This window comes from Mercenaria mercenaria, chromosome 10 (genome assembly GCF_021730395.1).
Source record: "Mercenaria mercenaria strain notata chromosome 10, MADL_Memer_1, whole genome shotgun sequence".
In the NCBI taxonomy this organism is placed as follows: Eukaryota; Metazoa; Mollusca; class Bivalvia; order Venerida; family Veneridae; genus Mercenaria; species Mercenaria mercenaria.
In genome coordinates this window covers 66,436,611-66,454,854 of record NC_069370.1, presented here as the reverse complement: position 1 = coordinate 66,454,854, position 18,244 = coordinate 66,436,611, and the positions used below count along the sequence as shown (strand labels likewise).

At 35.8% G+C, this 18,244-nt stretch overlaps 1 protein-coding gene across 3 annotated transcripts in view; it reads left to right on the top strand.

Moving 5' to 3' along the window:
- LOC123561375 (SID1 transmembrane family member 1-like) overlaps positions 1-18,244 on the top strand; it is a 45,475-nt gene that overhangs the window by 14,415 nt on the left and 12,816 nt on the right. Inside the window, exons 8-21 of one of the 3 annotated variants that reach the window (XR_008372831.1) lie at positions 269-324; positions 953-1,009; positions 2,109-2,320; positions 2,824-2,897; positions 4,795-4,861; positions 5,541-5,689; positions 8,652-8,700; positions 9,585-9,702; positions 10,093-10,229; positions 12,085-12,187; positions 13,352-13,425; positions 14,880-14,926; positions 15,604-15,709; positions 16,803-16,917. Coding sequence is in view for 2 of the 3 variants with exons in the window: in XM_053553249.1 (XP_053409224.1) it covers positions 269-324; positions 953-1,009; positions 2,109-2,320; positions 2,824-2,897; positions 4,795-4,861; positions 5,541-5,689; positions 8,652-8,700; positions 9,585-9,702; positions 10,093-10,229; positions 12,085-12,187; positions 13,352-13,425; positions 14,880-14,926; positions 16,803-16,917 (1,258 nt within the window). In the remaining variant the exon portion in view is untranslated. The remainder of the gene's footprint in view (positions 1-268; positions 325-952; positions 1,010-2,108; positions 2,321-2,823; positions 2,898-4,794; positions 4,862-5,540; positions 5,690-8,651; positions 8,701-9,584; positions 9,703-10,092; positions 10,230-12,084; positions 12,188-13,351; positions 13,426-14,879; positions 14,927-15,603; positions 15,710-16,802; positions 16,918-18,244) is intronic. The other 2 variants (XM_053553249.1, XM_053553250.1) reach the window with 2 other exon arrangements.

Below are 18,244 nucleotides of genomic sequence, written 5' to 3'. Positions count from 1 at the left end.
GAATAATTGACTCAGGCCACACCTTCATGAAATTATTCAGCAGGCTTATAATCTATTTTATGTATAAATACATTTAAACATGTTTCTACAATTTTAATTTCTGGAAGGAGAAATATATATAGGTATGGGTGAACTTAAAATTTTCAGTGTTTTATTACTGTACTGTAACATAATATACTAAAAAGGTGCCTTGTTGGTTCATGTAGTTATTGTTTTGTTCTGTTTGCCCAAGTTGTGTTTTTAGTAACATAATTGTTTCTGTTTTCAGCAAGGAGAATTGGGGTATCATTGATTTGACAACATTTGAAACTTCAATGAATCAAGGTTTGTTGCCTTCATAGTTTTTATATATCAGACAGCGGCCTCTGTGGCTGAGCTGTAAAGGTTGCTGACTCCGAGTCACTTGCCTCTCACTCAGTGAGTGTGAAACCCCATGTAGGATGACTGTATACTTTCTTCATGTGAGAAAACCATCCAACTGGCTTACAGCAGACTGTTGGTTCTACCCTGGTGCCTGCCTGTGCCTGAAATAATTTGTTGATTAGTACCTCTGTGTCTTCCTCAACCAGTAAAAGCTGAAACGTTGCCATATGACATATATTATGCCATTGTGACTTAAAATTGAACAAAATTAGATATATGGTAATGTAAGACATTTTTCGCTGGTGAAAGGATACTTTCAGTAACATAATATCTCTCCTGTTGTATCCAGTCTGTTACAAACAATGGGGCTGTATGAACCAGCTGTTGTGATATCAGTATCTAAACAAAATGGCTATAGGTCAGTGGTTTTAATACAGCATTTTAGAATATCATTAAAGGAAAACTGTTTGAAAAATATTGATAAAATTTGTACAGTCAATGACAGCCCTTAATATTTTCCAGTAATTTTCAGATTTTTTTTCCACAGGTCTTTAAAAGAATGTTTACTTATTATTTTTTTTTCTTTCAGAAGAGTTAAAAGAACCTGTTGCAGATAGTAGTGCCATACGTGGGAGCAGAACCCAAGGTTATGGTCTATTTCTTACTTCAGTTTTGTTTCATGTTTCGCGATTAAATAATACAACATCTTACATGACCAATGGAGAACTGTTATACAAAACTGAAGTAAAACAGTGATATATATCAGTAAATTGCACTGGAAAATACATTATGGTTATTGACTCTGAGTGAAAAAAAATATATGTTTTCCTTGGTACAGAACTAAAAATTGGTTGAAATGTGGTTAAAATCACCAAAAACATATAATAAAAGAAAATTTGTTTGATTTTTCACCTGGGAACAGATGACTTCATTTTCACTTGCGGCTGAGCAACTCTTGAAAATATTTCAATCCTTAATGTAATGAAAACAAATAACAAATACTCTATATTTTGATAAAAAAAAATTGGACTCTTTAATTCTTCTGTTTTTCATAAAAAAAATGTCAACCATATATCTATGACCTTTTTTACCATGGGTGATGTTATGTTGTAAAAATACATCCTTAAATTGTTTAAAGATGTGTTTATTGTTTGGCAATACAAAAACCCAGTATTTTCGTTGACATGACATGTTAGAAGGGTTCGCTGTGATGTCATTTTGTTATATTTATCTCTTGTCTTGCTGATGCAGATATATACAAAATAAGTTCCCTGCCATTGTCAGGAATTTTCTAGTATATTTAAAACATTGTAGGGCAATAAATGATTTTAAATTCTCATGCTAAAACATGTTCCTTCTAAATGTATATAGGAAATATTTTTGGCAGATAAATTTGCGATCGTTTCAAAGTTTTGAAAAATAATTCCCGTTGGTATCTCTGTAAGAATGTTTGTATGAAATTTAGGTCATTTTTGAAACTGGATTATTTAAGGTTAAGCAATAGGTTACTGGATCAAATCATGGAAAAACTCAAACTAGGTCACTAGATATATCATTCCTAACTTAGTTAATGATCTTCCTGATTAGTATAAAACATGGTCATTGTTTGTTTTAATTAACTGTAGACAAAATTAGGTACTAAGTAATCTGGGTAACAACTGAGTTGATCTTTCATGGAATAAAAACAAATATCCTCAATATTTCAATGAAAGTTTTCTGTATTTTTGTCATTTTCTTCCTTTCAGATGACACAAGACAACCTATTATAGAAAATAGAGGTGGAATGGGAGGTGGAGCCCAAGGATATGGTTCTATCTCAAATCCCGCCTCAAATCCTGCCTCTAGATCAGCAACTGACCAATCAAATGCCAGGGCTGAAGATCAGGAGTCAATCAATTCAGAAGATTTTGACATGGTCAAAGATGCTGACCAGGATAAGAATATTTTCAGAACAAAAGTAAAATTTTCATTTATTATAAAAATAAGAGTTGCTAGCAATTATAGTCGCCACTGAAAACCATTATGGCGAAAACTGTTACTAATCTAATTTGGAGGATAGTACAAGATACAAAAGACACTCCCATTTCAAAAAAGTTCTTTAGCAAGCCAGGGGTAAAGTGTCAGTCCATGAACATGACACTTATCCGATTGGTTGTTAATTTTTATCTCACCTGATTACAAAGTACAAACATAGGAAGAACTGTAAGATATATATAGACTTTTTGCCCCATTAGTTGTCCATTCATAACAACCACTTCACTGGCTTTTCTGTAAAATTAAACCAAATAGATTGAAATTGTTTACTTGCAAATTGTTCACTCTCCACTCATGATTTAGTACCCTATCTACTGTCTATGGTATTAGTGGTATAAAATGTCTGTGCTATAACCAAGAAGTCTGTAAATATCTAACTCAGACATTGATACTTTTCCATAAAACTATTTACTTCTTTTGTTGCAGACTGCCCTGTTTGTAGTTGATCTTGCAAGAAAAAATGAGAAAAGAGCGGATAAAACCTATAAACTCTACTACAAGTAAGTTTTACTTTTCTTGTCTTCATTAGTTTACTACTATAGTAAAACACTGATCACTCACAGATGCATGGGAATGAGCAAAATGCTTGAGTTACCATTATTTACTAACCAACCACATATCGACATAGTGTACTTACATAGAAAATTTAAGTTTGTTTTCCAATTTTCATTTGAAATGGACTCCTAAACATTATTGTTAGTGCACCATTGATCAACAGTTTCAAGAATAGACTCGATACCTATATGGGAAATGCCAAGTATACCACCCATCCGGAACAGAACTTGGTACAAATCCATGAGGGGGTTATAGAAGACTGAAGTCTTGCGACCCTAACAACAGATGTAAGTGTGTGTTTGGGTTTAACGTCTTTTTCAACAATTTTTCAGTCATATAAACGATGGTGTTTACTTGAAACAGTGAGCACAATGCCCAGCTTTATAGTGCTGCCTCACTGGAATATCACGCCGTAGACACGTGACATGATACCCCACCCAGTCACATTATACTGACACCGGGCTGACCAGTCCTAGCACTATCCTCTTAATGCTGAGCGCCAAGCGAGGAAGCAACTAGTACCATTTTTTACGTCTTTGGTATGATGCAGCCGGGGATCGAACCCACGACCTCCCGCACTCAAAGTGGACGCTCTACCACTAGGCTACCGAGGCGGTGTAAGATGTAAGAAGAAATTGTGATGCATAATTTTGCTGAGCTGGAATAATGTTTTGTGAGCTTTGGGCCAGGTATTACACTTGGACAACACTTAAAGATGTTTAGCCCAGCTATGGTAATTTCATACAGAAATAAATCAGACAGAAGCACATGAAGGGCTTCTTGATTGGGGCAGTGATTTTTGATTGACCCAACTTTTCACTGTACATAGTACTGAGGACCATATTATACACTTAGTAATGGCAATGTTGGTCTGGAAGTGGTCATGAGCAAGACTAAACTTGGGTGCTAATATAAATTTAACTGTACTAACGACCTAGTAGGGAACGTCATTGCCTTTTAATGATTTGTTTATTTATAATATACCTTAACACAGTAACAATCACTTTATTACTGGAATCAATTATATAAGATATTGTAGTAAACAAACTTTTATCACAAGGACTCGGAGTAAACTGACGTCAAAAATAAGGTCACACCTCCCTGGCAGGAAATGTACCTGTTATAGTGCACACTTTTGGTAATATTACCTACTTCAGTTATTTGGCTGGTTACAAGATTCTGTCCTTTGTAGCTTTGTAACTATTTATAGTAAGGTTTATAATAGGCAAGTTACAGACTTGAGCAGTTTGAACAAAAATATTGCTTTGTTCATATTGCATGTTTGGTCTAACTGCCCAGTTCACAAACCATATATGGACAGAAGTGTCATGTACTATTTGTTATATAATATCAAATAAAAATCAAGTTTTATCAAATTCATTGATCAGAACAGTGTAATAGGTAAAATATGTCCTTATACCTAAATCATATTCAGTGCCATATGCAACAATGCCTGTGGTTATACCATCTGTTTTATGGACAGGATGATGTTGTATTAAAAACAAGTTTATAAATATTCAAATATTTCAGAATATTTTAAGGGATTTGCCAGACTGAGTAATGTTATGCTCATAGGCACATGTGAAAATTACAATATGTAAACCTTTGATTACTACTGTAGTATCTTGAATGGTGAGAAACCTACTTACTTCAGTAGTTCCTAAATGAAAAAGAATTCAGTGGAAGACATTACTAGGTTTGAGTAGGTTAACTTCTTTTATTATTTGACTGTTTGCAACCTTAACTGATCTTCATCAGGTATAATGATTTTTCCATAATTACCGGTATCATTTATTAGTAGCATGTTTACTCTTGTTGTATTTTGATATTTCTTTCTTTCAGAAACTTGTTCATCATTGCAGTATTTTATGGGTTGCCAGTGATACAGCTTGTTATGACCTATCAGACGGTAAGACGTAGCTGATCGTATTGTTGAATTATATTTGACTCTTGTATCTAAGGTAACTTTTACAGCTTGAAATGGTGAAGGTACACCCTAGATGCACAGGCCTGAACCTAGCCCAGTGACATGTAAGATTCAGATTCCTTCTTACATACAAACTTACTACAAGAAAGTGGCAGTTGAATCAAAGACAGTGACTATAAAAAAACTAGACTGTATGGTATCTTTATAGCTGCACAATTTGAAAGGAAAACAAGGTACTGCTGGAATCATTTTGTCAATAATAAGCCTAAACACTACAGAAATAGCGAGCTGATAGCATTGTGAAAAGTCATGTTAGAGGTTTTAAGGCATGCTATGGATTTAGTTCTCTTTTGTTTTAACTGTTGATGATGCATCATTTCCCATAATAAAAACCTGTTGTTCTGAAAAATTCACTTTATGCAGACTTGTGCCAGAGGTGAGTTGTACTGGTGAGTACAAACCTGAAGCAGTTTGGATATCATCTTCATCTGAAACAGTTTTACTTGTAGCTTAAACCAAAACTATGGAGGATTAATACAACATGTCAATTAAGCTCACCTGATAATGATATTTTTGTTTGTTTGTTTTACCTGTGATTTATGAAAAGATTTTTTACTTACTTCCTTTTGAACCGGTATAACTACTTTTGTAAAATTTTCAGGTTTTGAATTTCACTGGGGACCAGGATATATGTTACTACAACTTTGCATGTGCCCATCCACTGGGCAGAGTTAGCTCATTCAACAACATCTATAGTAACATAGGATATATTCTCCTGGGCATACTCTTCCTTATCCTTGTTGCAAGAAGGTAAGCCATTCAAGTGATTAGTCATTCTACACAATGTCCTAACATTTTTAGAAATCAGAGTGCAGAAAGATTTTCTCACTTCCTGAGCCTCTGGTACCCAGCCCTGTTGAGATCATCCATGGTGGCCAGGAACCAAGACCTGTTTTCCATTATCATAAATATTTATCACATGACTGTTCTTCTGAGCCAGGTTTCATTTAAAACAGTCCATACACTTCATGAACTTTCCAGAACACTACTTTTTACACTCAGTTGACTTGGAGTATATTCTGAATCTTCTGAGTAACCAAAGGAACATAACCAGTCACTCTGAAGAGCAAAGAGCTTTGTTGCTGCCTAAACAGTATCCTTGAGCTGGTTATGCTCACACATTCCTAAATAAGTGAAAGAATCTTATATGATTAAAAAAAAAAATAAATACTTCTTTGACAAATTGTTTTTAGCTCGACTATACGAAGTATAAGGAGAGCTATCCTACTCGACCCAGCGTTGGTGTCTTTCCGCGTCCCCACCTTGGTTTAAGTTTTTTTACACTTTCTCTTTTTAATCCCCCGCCGTGGTGGAGGGATAACAGGAATGGTCTGCGTCCATCAGTCCTTCCGTCTATCCTTCCATCCTTCCTTCTTTCCGTCCTTCCGTCCGTAACAAAATCGTGTCCGGTCCATATCTCCTAAACCCTTGAAGGATTTTCATGAAACTTGGGTCAAATGATCACCTCATCAAGACAATGTGCAGAACCCATGAGTCAGCCTTGTCGGTTCAAGGTCAAGGTCACAACTCAAGGTCAAAGGTTTGAGCTTGCCATTTTGTGTCCGCTCTATATCTCATAAACCCCTTGAAGGAATTTTATAAAACTTGGGTCAAATGATCACCTCATCAAAATAATGTGCAGAACCCATGAGTCAGCCATGCCAGCTCAAGGTCAAGGTCACAACTTAGGGTCAAAGGTTTTGAGCCTTCCATTTTGTGTCCGCTCTATATCTTCTAAACTCCTTGAAGGTTTTTCATGAAACTTGGGTCAAATGATCACCTCATCAAGACGATGTGCAGAACCCATGGGTCAGCCTTGTTGGCTCAAGGTCAAGGTCACAACTCAAGGTCAAATGTTTGAGCCTTCCATTTTGTGTCCGCTCTATATCTCCTAAACCCCTTGAAGGAATTTTATCAAACTTGGGTCAGATGATCACCTCATCTAGATGATGTGCAGAACCCATGAGTCAGTCATGCCGGCTCAAGGTCACAACTTAGGGTCAAAGGTTTGAGCCTTCCATTTCGTGTCCGCTCTATATCTCCTAAACCCCTTGAAGCAATTTTATAAAACTTGGGTAAAATGATTACCTCATCAAAACGATGTGCAGAAATTATGAGTCAACCATGCCAGCTCAAGGTCAAGGTCACAACTAAGGGTCGAAGGTTTGAGCCTTCCATTTTGTGTCCACTCTGTATCTCCTAAACCCCATGAAGGATTTTCATCAAACTTGGGTCAAATGATTACCTCATCAAGAACTCATGAGTCAGCCATGTCAACTCAAGGTCAAGGTCACAACTGAAGGTCAAAGGTTTCAGCTCTGTATCTCCTAAACCCCTTGAAGGATTTTCATGAAACTTGGGTCAAATGATCACCTCATCAAGACGTTGTGCAGAATTCATGAGTCAACCATGTCAGTTCAAGGTCAAGGTCACAGCTAAAATCAAAGGTTTACCCTTTCACTATCCATAGCAGTGGCGGGGAATTTAGCTGTCTTTCAGACTGCCTTGTTTCTACTTATCTCTGTAATTACTAGATGGATTTGATTCAAACTTAAAATAGTTATTCATCATCATCACCCACATTGTCTGACCTAAGGGCCATAACTCTGGTACCAATATTTCATGATTTATCCCCCCTTTTCACTTAGATTTTCAGGTTAAAGTTTTGATGCACTTTCACTCTGTCTCTGTTATTACTGAATGGATTTGATTTGATTCAAACTTAAAATAGTTGTTCAACATCATCACTCTCATCATATGAAGCAAGGTGCATAACTCTGGCACAATTTTTTCATGAATTGTTCCCCCTTTTTACTTAGAATTTCAGGTTAAAGTTTTGATGCACTTTCACTCTGTCTCTGTTATTACTGAATGGATCTGATTCAAACTTAAAATAATTGTTCAACATCATCACCCACATCATATAACACAAGATGCATAACTCTGGCACAATATTTTCATGAATTAAGCCCCCTTTGACTTAGAATTTAAGGTTAATTTTGATGCATTTTCACTATATCTCAGTTATTATGAAAGGCATATTTAATTCAGACTTGAAGTAGTCATTCCACATCGTCACCCACATCATATGACACAAGATGCATAACTTTTGCACCAATATTTAATGAATTATGGCCCCTTTGTGCTTAGAATATACTTATATAGTGTTTAATACACTTTATCTTTACCTCTCTTATTACTTAATATTTTTGACTCGGGCTATTGTGCAATATTTTCATCTCCCATTGGAGTCACTCCAGTGACAGCTCCAGTTTCCTCAGATGTGTCCAGTTTCACTATCCAGCATCGAAATAGTTGAGCATGCTGTCTCCTGTGACAGCTCTTGTTTTGGTGAGCACTCATTTCTAGGGAATATATTTGCCATATTTATGCATTAAAGATGCTTTTCTTAAGAATATCAATGTGAAATTGGTATGACGTTTTAAGTGTAACATTATCTTCCTCATTCATTTACGTAAGTGCCCAGAAGTGTCTTTTAGATGTATTACTGTCAAATCATTATAGTTAGTGGGGTCTTTTTTTGGTGGATTTTGTCATTGTATGAATCCAAGTAGTTATATAGGAAAAGCAGTACAAAAATCCTTATTCTATAATCTCCTTTTATCTTAAAATTGTGGAATTTGTGTGGAAGGTATGAAATTTTATGCCCTCGAAACTAAGTTATTTTACAGTATTTTACCTCGATTTTTAGGGAATTGTTACACAGGAAAGCTGTAGAGAGAAGTGAGGGTAGACACAAGGTAAGTTGTGCTGTTTGCATATTATTTTCATTGCTGCTTACTTGATTTATTATGTAAACACAATGTCTATAGAGTTATTAAAGTTAAATTGCTGAAATCCTACAGAAGTCCAAGGCAAGTTATAGCTCTTAAACATCTGAGTCAATTTTGAATACAATTGTTTTCTTGCTCAAACAGTTCAGATAGGAGCATACGAATGAGTTTATTAAACACCTAGACAACTTCTGATTTAAGTGTAAAAAAAACCTATTCAACAATAAAGGAGATGTCACGTTTTTTATCACAAGATTTAGCAAGATTTTACACTAAGTTATGTTTCTATGACAATTTCAGATTTGTTTTACTTTCTAAAAAACTAATTCAGAAATGGGGAACTTTGATTTGTGTTAGAGACATAGATCTACTAATGTTGGCGTGTTTACCCACTGACATTATGATTAGGGATGGCAACGAATATTCGAATATTCGTTCATGACACGAATATTTGAATATTGTTTCACTATTCGAATATTCGGAAAAAATATAAGATCATAAGAAATAAATAAAATCCAAATGAAAGATCAAATATGTTCGTTTATATAATTTACCAAACTTCGCTTTCATAGTAGATACACGCGAAAATGGCTTCTGTCGCTGTCAGACGTGTCACTTTGTATATTAGCGTTGCGAGATTGTACATCACTATGGTGATGACATTGTAACCTGCAGTAAATACCGCAAATTTTATTGGTCAAAAATTGATGTAAATCTGTTACAAATCGCCTTGTTTATGGTAGGTGTGAAACGCATGTAATGAAAAATCATTAGAAAGCACTTGAACTAATGACTCAGTTTTCAATCAAAGTTGATTTATGATCTTTATTGTTGTTTAATTATTATTGCAGAAGTTTGGAATACCACAGCATTTTGGTTTGTTTTATGCAATGGGGTTTGCCCTGTGTATGGAAGGAATTATGAGTGCTTGTTACCATGTGTGCCCTACAGTCTCTAACTTTCAGTTTGGTAAGTTCTACCAATATTGTCTATGAAATGAATTGCTCGAAAAATCTTTAGTTTATGACCTTGGAATAATATTTTGATGCTATACAGACAGAGCTACCAGATACTTACTTAATGTAACATGTTTTTGAACTTATAGATCCCTGACAACAATACTCAAGTTAACAACTGCTGTTGGAAAAACAAATGTTCTAATATCATAACACAACCCACCTTATGGGCAATGGCTGGTAAAATGCATTTATTGGATATAAGAGATACGGGTATGTAAAAAATCGTATCCAGTCGAGCATTGTTAACTTTGAATTGTTATGCCTTTGTGGTCAAAAATGTTCATGGCATTTTGAATGCAACAAGGAAACATATTTGAACTGTAAATATTACTACTTTCAGACACATCATTTATGTATATCATAGCATGTCTATGTATATTGAAGATCTACCAGAATCGTCACCCAGATATCAGCGCTAAAGCTCACTTCTCGTACACTGTCATGGCCATAGTCATTATTATAGCTGTCATTGGTGTGGTATGTTATACATCTATTTATTATGCCCTGTCATGTACTATAGTGTTACCCCTGTTTGTGCATGCATGCATGTGTGTACATCTCCATGTTTGTTTGTGTGCATAAACTCTAGCCTAGCTGATAACTTTGTTGGCTTTTGAAATAATTTTTCACAAATAACCACTGTAACAAGACAATGTCACATGCAAAATCGAGACCTCCTAGCTCAAAAGTCAAGGTCACAAAGGTCAAATATTTATGTCTCCCAGCACACAGTACACGTGGTGTGGGAGTCATATTGATTTACTCCTGTCTGTGTGTGTCTGTCTGTCAGTCACAGTTCTTGTCCCCACTCTTTAAGTTGAACAGTTCTCATCTGATCGTCACCAAACTTGAACAAAATTTGTTTGACAATAAGTCCTCGGCCAAGTTCGATAACTACCCAAATCTGCCCAAGCAGTTCCGAATTTTGGCCCTTGAATTACCATAAATGGCTTTGTACACTGATGTCCGCGCTCTTAAGTCGAACAGTTCTCATCTGATCTTCATCAAACTTGAACAAAATGTGTTTGCCAATAAGTTCTCAGCCAAGTTCGATAACTAGCCAATTGGGCCCAGCCACTTTGGAATTATGGCCATTGAATTACTGAAAATCACTCTGTACACTGATGCCAGTGATACATGTATTGGTGCGTGGTTGACTCAGATACATAAAGGAAAAGAAATGCCAATCTATTATGATTAGGCAGTTGTGAGAGACATGCACTTTTCTCAAAAGCAGCTCTAGTTATGTTATTTTTTCTAGTCTGCCCTATGAAGTGGTGTAGGAGTAAAGCGTCCAACTCCTAAACTCAAAGTTGGCAGGTGAGAATGGAATTGATCAGTTCTCTACTGTTTCTACTTAGGCACAAGTACTGGTCAGAAGTCCAGGAATCTGCCATTGAGTGTAGTAAACTTAGATAGTAAGTATTTTCACTGCTATTGATGTAAACTAGTCCAAAATGTAGCTTGACTGCTTTCATTGAAAATGACTCATTGTCTCATTCACAATATTTGGGGCATGGGGTGTAAGAATTCCTCAAAAATTTGTTAACACATTAGTATATACAGAGCAACCTCTGTAGAGCAACACCCTTTGGGAGATACAAATATTGAGTTATGTAGAGGTTGTTGCCCTGGAGAGGTAAATTTGATAGTATATTCCAGCTTAGGGAAATTTTGTTGATGATGTTATAGAGAGGTTTTTGCTTAAGAGAGGACCGCTCTGGAGAGGTTGTACTGTAGTGTGTAAATGGGTCCTCTGTAAAATATTTAAAAAAAAATAGTAACTCAAAAGTACCGAGATGCATTCATAACAAACAAAATCAACATTCTACTTAGGTTTATAAACTCCATTTTCACTTCCTCTGTCAATTCTCAGTATCAAATGAAGATATTCAAACCTGAACTTTGCGTATGTAGCTTTCAGCAATCCTATTTTTGAGAACAATTAAAACTAGTTATACCTTGTCTCTAGTAACTTGCTGGTACTCATTTAAAACTGGGTCAACTGAGGCATTAGTGATAAATTACATTGCTCAAGGTCATTCTGCAATGGAAGATGCCAGGAATCAAACCCAGGTATTTTTACTCTATTGGGAAGTATCTTGGTCCTTTCAGCCATTGTGTGCACATACATTAGACATGTTGGATAAATATATCAAGGGCTTAGAGCGAAACTGGTCTATCTGTACATAGAAATAGAAGCAGATAGACCAGTTTCGCTCAAAGCCCTCGATATACAGACATAATACTGTGTAGTTTAGAGACATTTATATCAGGTTTATGTATTTACATCACAATTTTATGCTAATGCTGCCACATTTGACAATTCCAGGTCTATGGAACAAATATATTCTGGATATTGTTTGCGATAGTGTATCTTGGAGCCTCACTTGTTCTCAGTGTGCACCTATACTACATGGGCAGGTGGCAAATAGGTAAGGGAATAACAGTTACAGTTTGGTTTCTTTAAAAAATGCTTTATAACCATGATAGCTGATGTTAACGTTGGTGAAAACACCTGACATCAGTGGCACCGGGAGACATCAGTGGCACCTGGAGAAATATTATTTGTAAAAGCCATGAATTGCCTGTCTAACCACAGCCCTATCTGAATTAGGATGAACAGAGGCTATGTTTCATATAACTTATCTGTTTGAGATTTTAGGATACGGTCATAAAAATTCCTAAAAAGGATATGCTTATATCATCCTTAATTATGCCTCACTCTTTATTTAGAAAAGCATATATATTGTTCTGCTTATTTTGGTGGACTGGCCTGTCTGTCAACAATGAATATTTTGTTTTATTGTTGAAGACCTGTGTTGAGTTTGACCTATTTCTGTCAAACTTTAGGAGAATGGTTGACTGAATCCAGTTCTATATAGGTTCATTATGTAAGTGTGTAACTCATAGGCTTTGAAGGTCAAAGGTCAAGGTCAAAGTGATTTTAAGTCTGAAAAAGTTTTCTGATAAAAAAAACTGTAAATGCTTGGGTCTACAGCATTCAAACTTGATAGTATATTTATCTGTAACCAGTGGATGACCTTTTTTGTTTTTCACCTCATTAGATCAAAAGTCAAAGCATAAGGTTTTGTGTCAGGAAATTGTATGGTCAGTAGTTTGTATACCTAGTTGACCTGTAAAGACTTATGTTTTGATAATATCTTTTGTTTACACTCAAACCTGTATAAAGTTGCCAGACAGTGAAGGAACACCATCTGGCCACAGGTGTTTGAAGCTCTATCAACGAAATATATGTGCAGGTTAGATCTCTTGAAGAGATCATAGATCTGTACTATTTCATAGTATATTAGGTGGGTGGGGTATGGTAATGCATATATTTATTGATAGAGCTTCAAGCGCCTGTGACCTGGCTGCTTAAGGCACAGTGCTGCTTAAGACAAGTTGAATTAAGAAAAAAAGGGAATTTAGCTGACTGGCTGCTTAAAGCAGGTGGATTCTTAATACAGGCAGCCAGTAAGACAGGTTCAACTGTATTGAAGGTCTTGCCAATCAACAATCTTGATCATTTTAGATTGACAGTTGTGTTGAATTATGATAGCTTTATTGTAAAGAAATATTATTGGTTTATTATTCAGATCGTTACATATGTAACAGACTTTGGTTAATGATAATATCGGACTGGTTGAAATGTAGCAGGCCAGTTTATGGGGTAAGCATGGAACTATTACATAAAGATTTATTATTTTTTTAGCTCACCTGAACCAAAGGCTCATGGTGAGCTTTTGTGACCGCTCAGTGTCCGTCGTCAGTCGTTAGTTGTGTGTCCGTCAACTTTTTCTTAAAAAACCTTCTTCTTGAAAACCACTGGGCAGAATTACACCAAACTTCACAGGAATAATCCTTGGGTGGCCCCCTTTCAAAATTATTCAAAGATTTGAATTCCATGCAGAACTCTGGTTGCCATGGCAACCGAAAGGAAAAACTTTAAAAATCTTCTTGTCCAAAACTGCAAGGCATAGAGCCTTGATATTTGGCCTGTGACATCATCTAATGGTCCTCTATGAAGATTGTTCAAATTGTGCCCCTGGGGTGAAAAGAGGCCTCGCCCTGGGGGGTCACAAGTTTTAGTAATTACGTAGACCTATATAGGAAAAAACTTTAAAAATCTTCTTGTCCGAAATTGCAAGGCATAGAGCCTCAATACTTAGCTTGTGGCATCATCTAATGGTCCTCTATGAAGATTGTTCAAATTATGCCCCTGGGGTGAAAAGAGGCCCCGCCCCGAGGGTCACAAATTTTACATAGTCTTATATGGGAAAAAAAGTTTAAAAATCTTCTTGTCTGAAACCACAAAACCTAGGCTTTTGATATTTGGTGTGTTGCATTGCCTAATGGTCTTCTACCAAAATTATTCAAATTATATCCCTCGGGTGAAATGAGGCCCTGCCCTGGAGGTCCCAAGTTTACATAGGCTTTTATAGAAAAAAAAACTTTAAAAATCTTCTTGTCTGAAAGTTCAAGGCCTAGGCCTTTGATATTTGGTATGTAGCATTGCCTAGTGGCTCTCTAACAAGAGTGTTCAAATTATGCCCCTGGGGTGAAAAGAGGCCCCGCCCTGGGGGTCACTTTTTATATGAGTTATATAGGAATAAATACTTCAAAAATTACCAGATCACATTTCCTACACTGTTTAATTATAATTACCTGATGACCCCAAGCGATTAGGGGTCACTTGACCATGACCTTGACCTACTTTCTTGTTTTTTAAGATACAGTCTTGTAATTTGGATGACATGTACAGTTTTGCACACCGGTCTGAAAACTGACTTTCAGTGACCATGAATGTGATTTACTGACCTACTTTCTAATATTTTAGCATCAGTTTGCCGTTTTAAACATGTGGCTCATATTACTCAGGTGAGCGATTCAGGGTCATCATGACCCTCTTGTTTCAAATAAATTTATGTATAATGTTTATGTATAATGTTTTGCTCCTTTATTCATATGTAAATACCTAGAGTCAAAGAAAATAATTTATGTAGACTTGAGTAAATATTCCCATAATTTTCAGAAGTTAAAGCAAAGAAAGACTTGGATGTTTATAGATGATATGAATGGTATTGTACTTTGTTTTGCGGTCAGATTTGTAATGAAATATTTCAGAGTCGCCTTATCCTACTCATTCTTGGAAATGCTGTGAACTGGGGCATGTAAGTGCAATTTCATTCATTTTGGAACAAAGATGTGTTATTTTGTAAAACCATGAGGGTGGCCTCCCCTTGATTGCTACTCTTTGGACAAACAGTCAAATTTGAGTCAAGTATTGTTATGTAGACAAACTTTAGCCAAATTATGTTGATATTTTCAAAATTCTTTAGTTACTTAAAAGTTAAATGCAATTCACATAGTAATAGAGACCTGCCTTGAGGTAATGCTTGAAACTGAAGTTTCAGACTGGTTCACATAAAGATGTGAGGTAATACTTCAAAGTGAAATCACAGACAGAACAAGAAAAGATAATACCTGATGCTTAAAAGAGAAATATCAGACTGGTTCATGGTATGAGGTTGAAAGTTAGATAACAAGAAAAATGAATGTAACAGTCCTCAGGCTTTCAATGTTATTTGACAGATACTTGTATAAATACAGTCAAACTGTTTTCACTTGAACACGGATAATTCGAACACCACACTTTGCTCAAACTCATTGTCAAGTGCCTGCAAAATCCCAATTTTGTATATTGTTCAACTGTAGCAATTGTTTTGGACAAAGGTGATGATTTAAAATGCTAATGAAAAAATAAGCATACATCTCGTTTATATTTGTGTGATGAAGTAAATAAAATAATTACCAGGTTAAAATTTACTCAAATGAATAATTTATACAGAGGATTATACGCAGGAATTACAGCCCCTTCAGATTTTGCCAGTCTTTTACTAACCGTGTTCATTGTTAATTTGGCGTTATATATGGGATTTTATGTGTTTATGAAGGTAAGCATTTTGATTGTTTCCCAGCTTTTTTCCAAGCAAATGTACACGGATATTACACCTTCATAGACTTACTGTTTGGTCAATATGTAGATTGTTAACCAACCTGAAAGTAATATTGACAGAGGACACAGTCTGAGTTCAGCTTCCTTTTCTGACAGATCAACAAAACTACATAGTGAGCTTACTGTCAGTCTACAGTTGTTCTGTTTAATACCGGTGTTATTTGAAAAAGGAAGAAAAATAATAAGATATTTTGGATCAGTGTCATGACTATCTTCTTGAGTCGTTATCAGTTTTTGAAGACTTTCATGTGTAGAGCCGTCAGCCGCCCAAATTAGGGTGTTTCAGAAGGGTATATTACAGAACACTTTTACATGTGAGAAAGTAATACCTTGCTAGTTGTCATGGTGATTTGAATTATAATTGTTCTTAGAAATTGCCAGTAAGACATTTCCAAAGCACAAATCTTAAAGGAACTCAAAAGGGATAGGTCTGAATTTATTTACTCATAAGGATTCGTTCATGAAATAGTCATATTCCAGTTTTAACCAAAGGTTACTTTACACACTAACATAAAAACTTCTTAAAGGAGTAAGTGTTTCTTTGTGTGAAATTGTTCATTAAAATGAAAAAAGGGCTAATCAAAGTTCTGGAACATTTATGTGCATCCTTAAATGTATATAAAAATGTTAGTCTTATAAAGCCTTTATATGCCCTGCAAAATGTCTCTAAATCACTTCCAGTATGGCTATTTTAGCAGAAATCAGCAGAAAAATGTTCCACAAAAAATGTTGAAATTCAGGATTTAAAAAAGGGGGACATTTAAAATATTTACCTATCAGTGGTCTGTTTTAAAAGCATTCCCACAACTGACAAAGATGCAGGTAAATTTTGTTGGCCTGATAGAAATCTAAAGAAATATAATATTTAGTACATGTGCTAGTATGACCTATATATTATAACAGTACTGATGAATTATATACCAGAACTAGTAAGGTATTCCTTTCTTCAAAAATATACAATATTCATGCAAAACATTTTCCCTTGCCAAATATATATGTGACTTTCCCCATGCTGGTACCTCTGTTTACAGTGCAATATATGGTATAGCCAAGAACCAGACCAAGACCTCAGATTTTGCCAGTTACCTGCTTTCTATATTCATTGTCAACCTTCTTCTGTATACAATTTATTATCTTGTTTCTAAGGTAAGTTGAATCTTTAATTACTGTAAATTGGATAAATTTTCACATCATCTCTATTTTGCAATTTAAAAAAACACCCAGTGTTTTTACATTAGGTACAGTATAACATCAATTACTCAAGGTAACAAGGGGATGAGCAAAAAATACAGGCTTTGTAGAGATCAAATATAGAAAATGTAAGAAAAACATTCTTGAGTCGCATGAATTGCTCAAGTGAGGCCAGATGCTTGAGCCACCCATGCTCAAGTGAGTCTGGGTGCTCAGGCCATCCATGCTCAAGTGAGACTGGGTGCTCGAGCCATCCTTGCTCAAGTGAGGCTGGGTGCTTGGGCCATCCATGCTCAAGTGAGACTGGGTGCTCGAGCATTCCTTGCTCAAGTGAGGCGAGGTGCTCGAGCCATACATGCTCAAGTGAGGATGGGTGCTCGAGCCATCCATGCTCAAACAAGTGGTGCTTCACTGTGTTCTCTCCTCATAGTTGACTTTATAACAGTAGTATTGATTTATATTTACAAGAGTATTGTATTCTTATGTTGCTCTGTTAACAAATGTTAACGAAAATAAAACAGTTGTGAATCATATCCAATTTACTGTGATTACTTGTATAAAGTGAGAGGTATTGTAGTCACTATGGTGTTTTTGTCACAATGTGGTTAAAGTTGTGCTCAGTTTGTAAATGTCTGAGGAAAGCTTGGATCTACAGCAGTCAAGCAGAAAGTCTTCATAGAATGATGTCTTATGTTCAGTAGAATGATGGGCCTTATTGTTTAGGGGTTACTTGACACGGGTTACTGGATTACTAGGCATATGTCACTGGATTTACTAGGCACAGGTTACTGGATTTACTAGGCACAGGTTACTGCATTTACTAGGCACAGGTCACTGGATTTACTAGGCACAGGTTACTGGATTTACTAGGCACAGGTTACTGGAGACTTGAAACTGAAGCTTACATACCCAGCCTCCTCTGGCAGGCGGTTGTGTCTTACAAACAACTCTCTTATAACAGTTTTGTTTTAATTCTCCTTCATATTGTTTTATTTTTGTATGAGTTATATCTGTTATTAATAAATGGTAAAATCTTTCACAAAAGGCAGTTGTTAATTATCTTTCATTGATGGTAATTGTAGGAATAAAAATGTCCTTCATACCTAGTATCAGAAGTAGGCTTTCCTTTGGCAGTGACTGGTAAAATACAACTATCTGATATTCAGAGGTGACATGATCTGACAAGGGTTGTCAGTCCAGTTTGGTTTCCTTGGCCACATGCTTTGTGTAATTCATATCATTGCACCAAGTTTCATCAAACAAAATGCATTTGAACAATAAA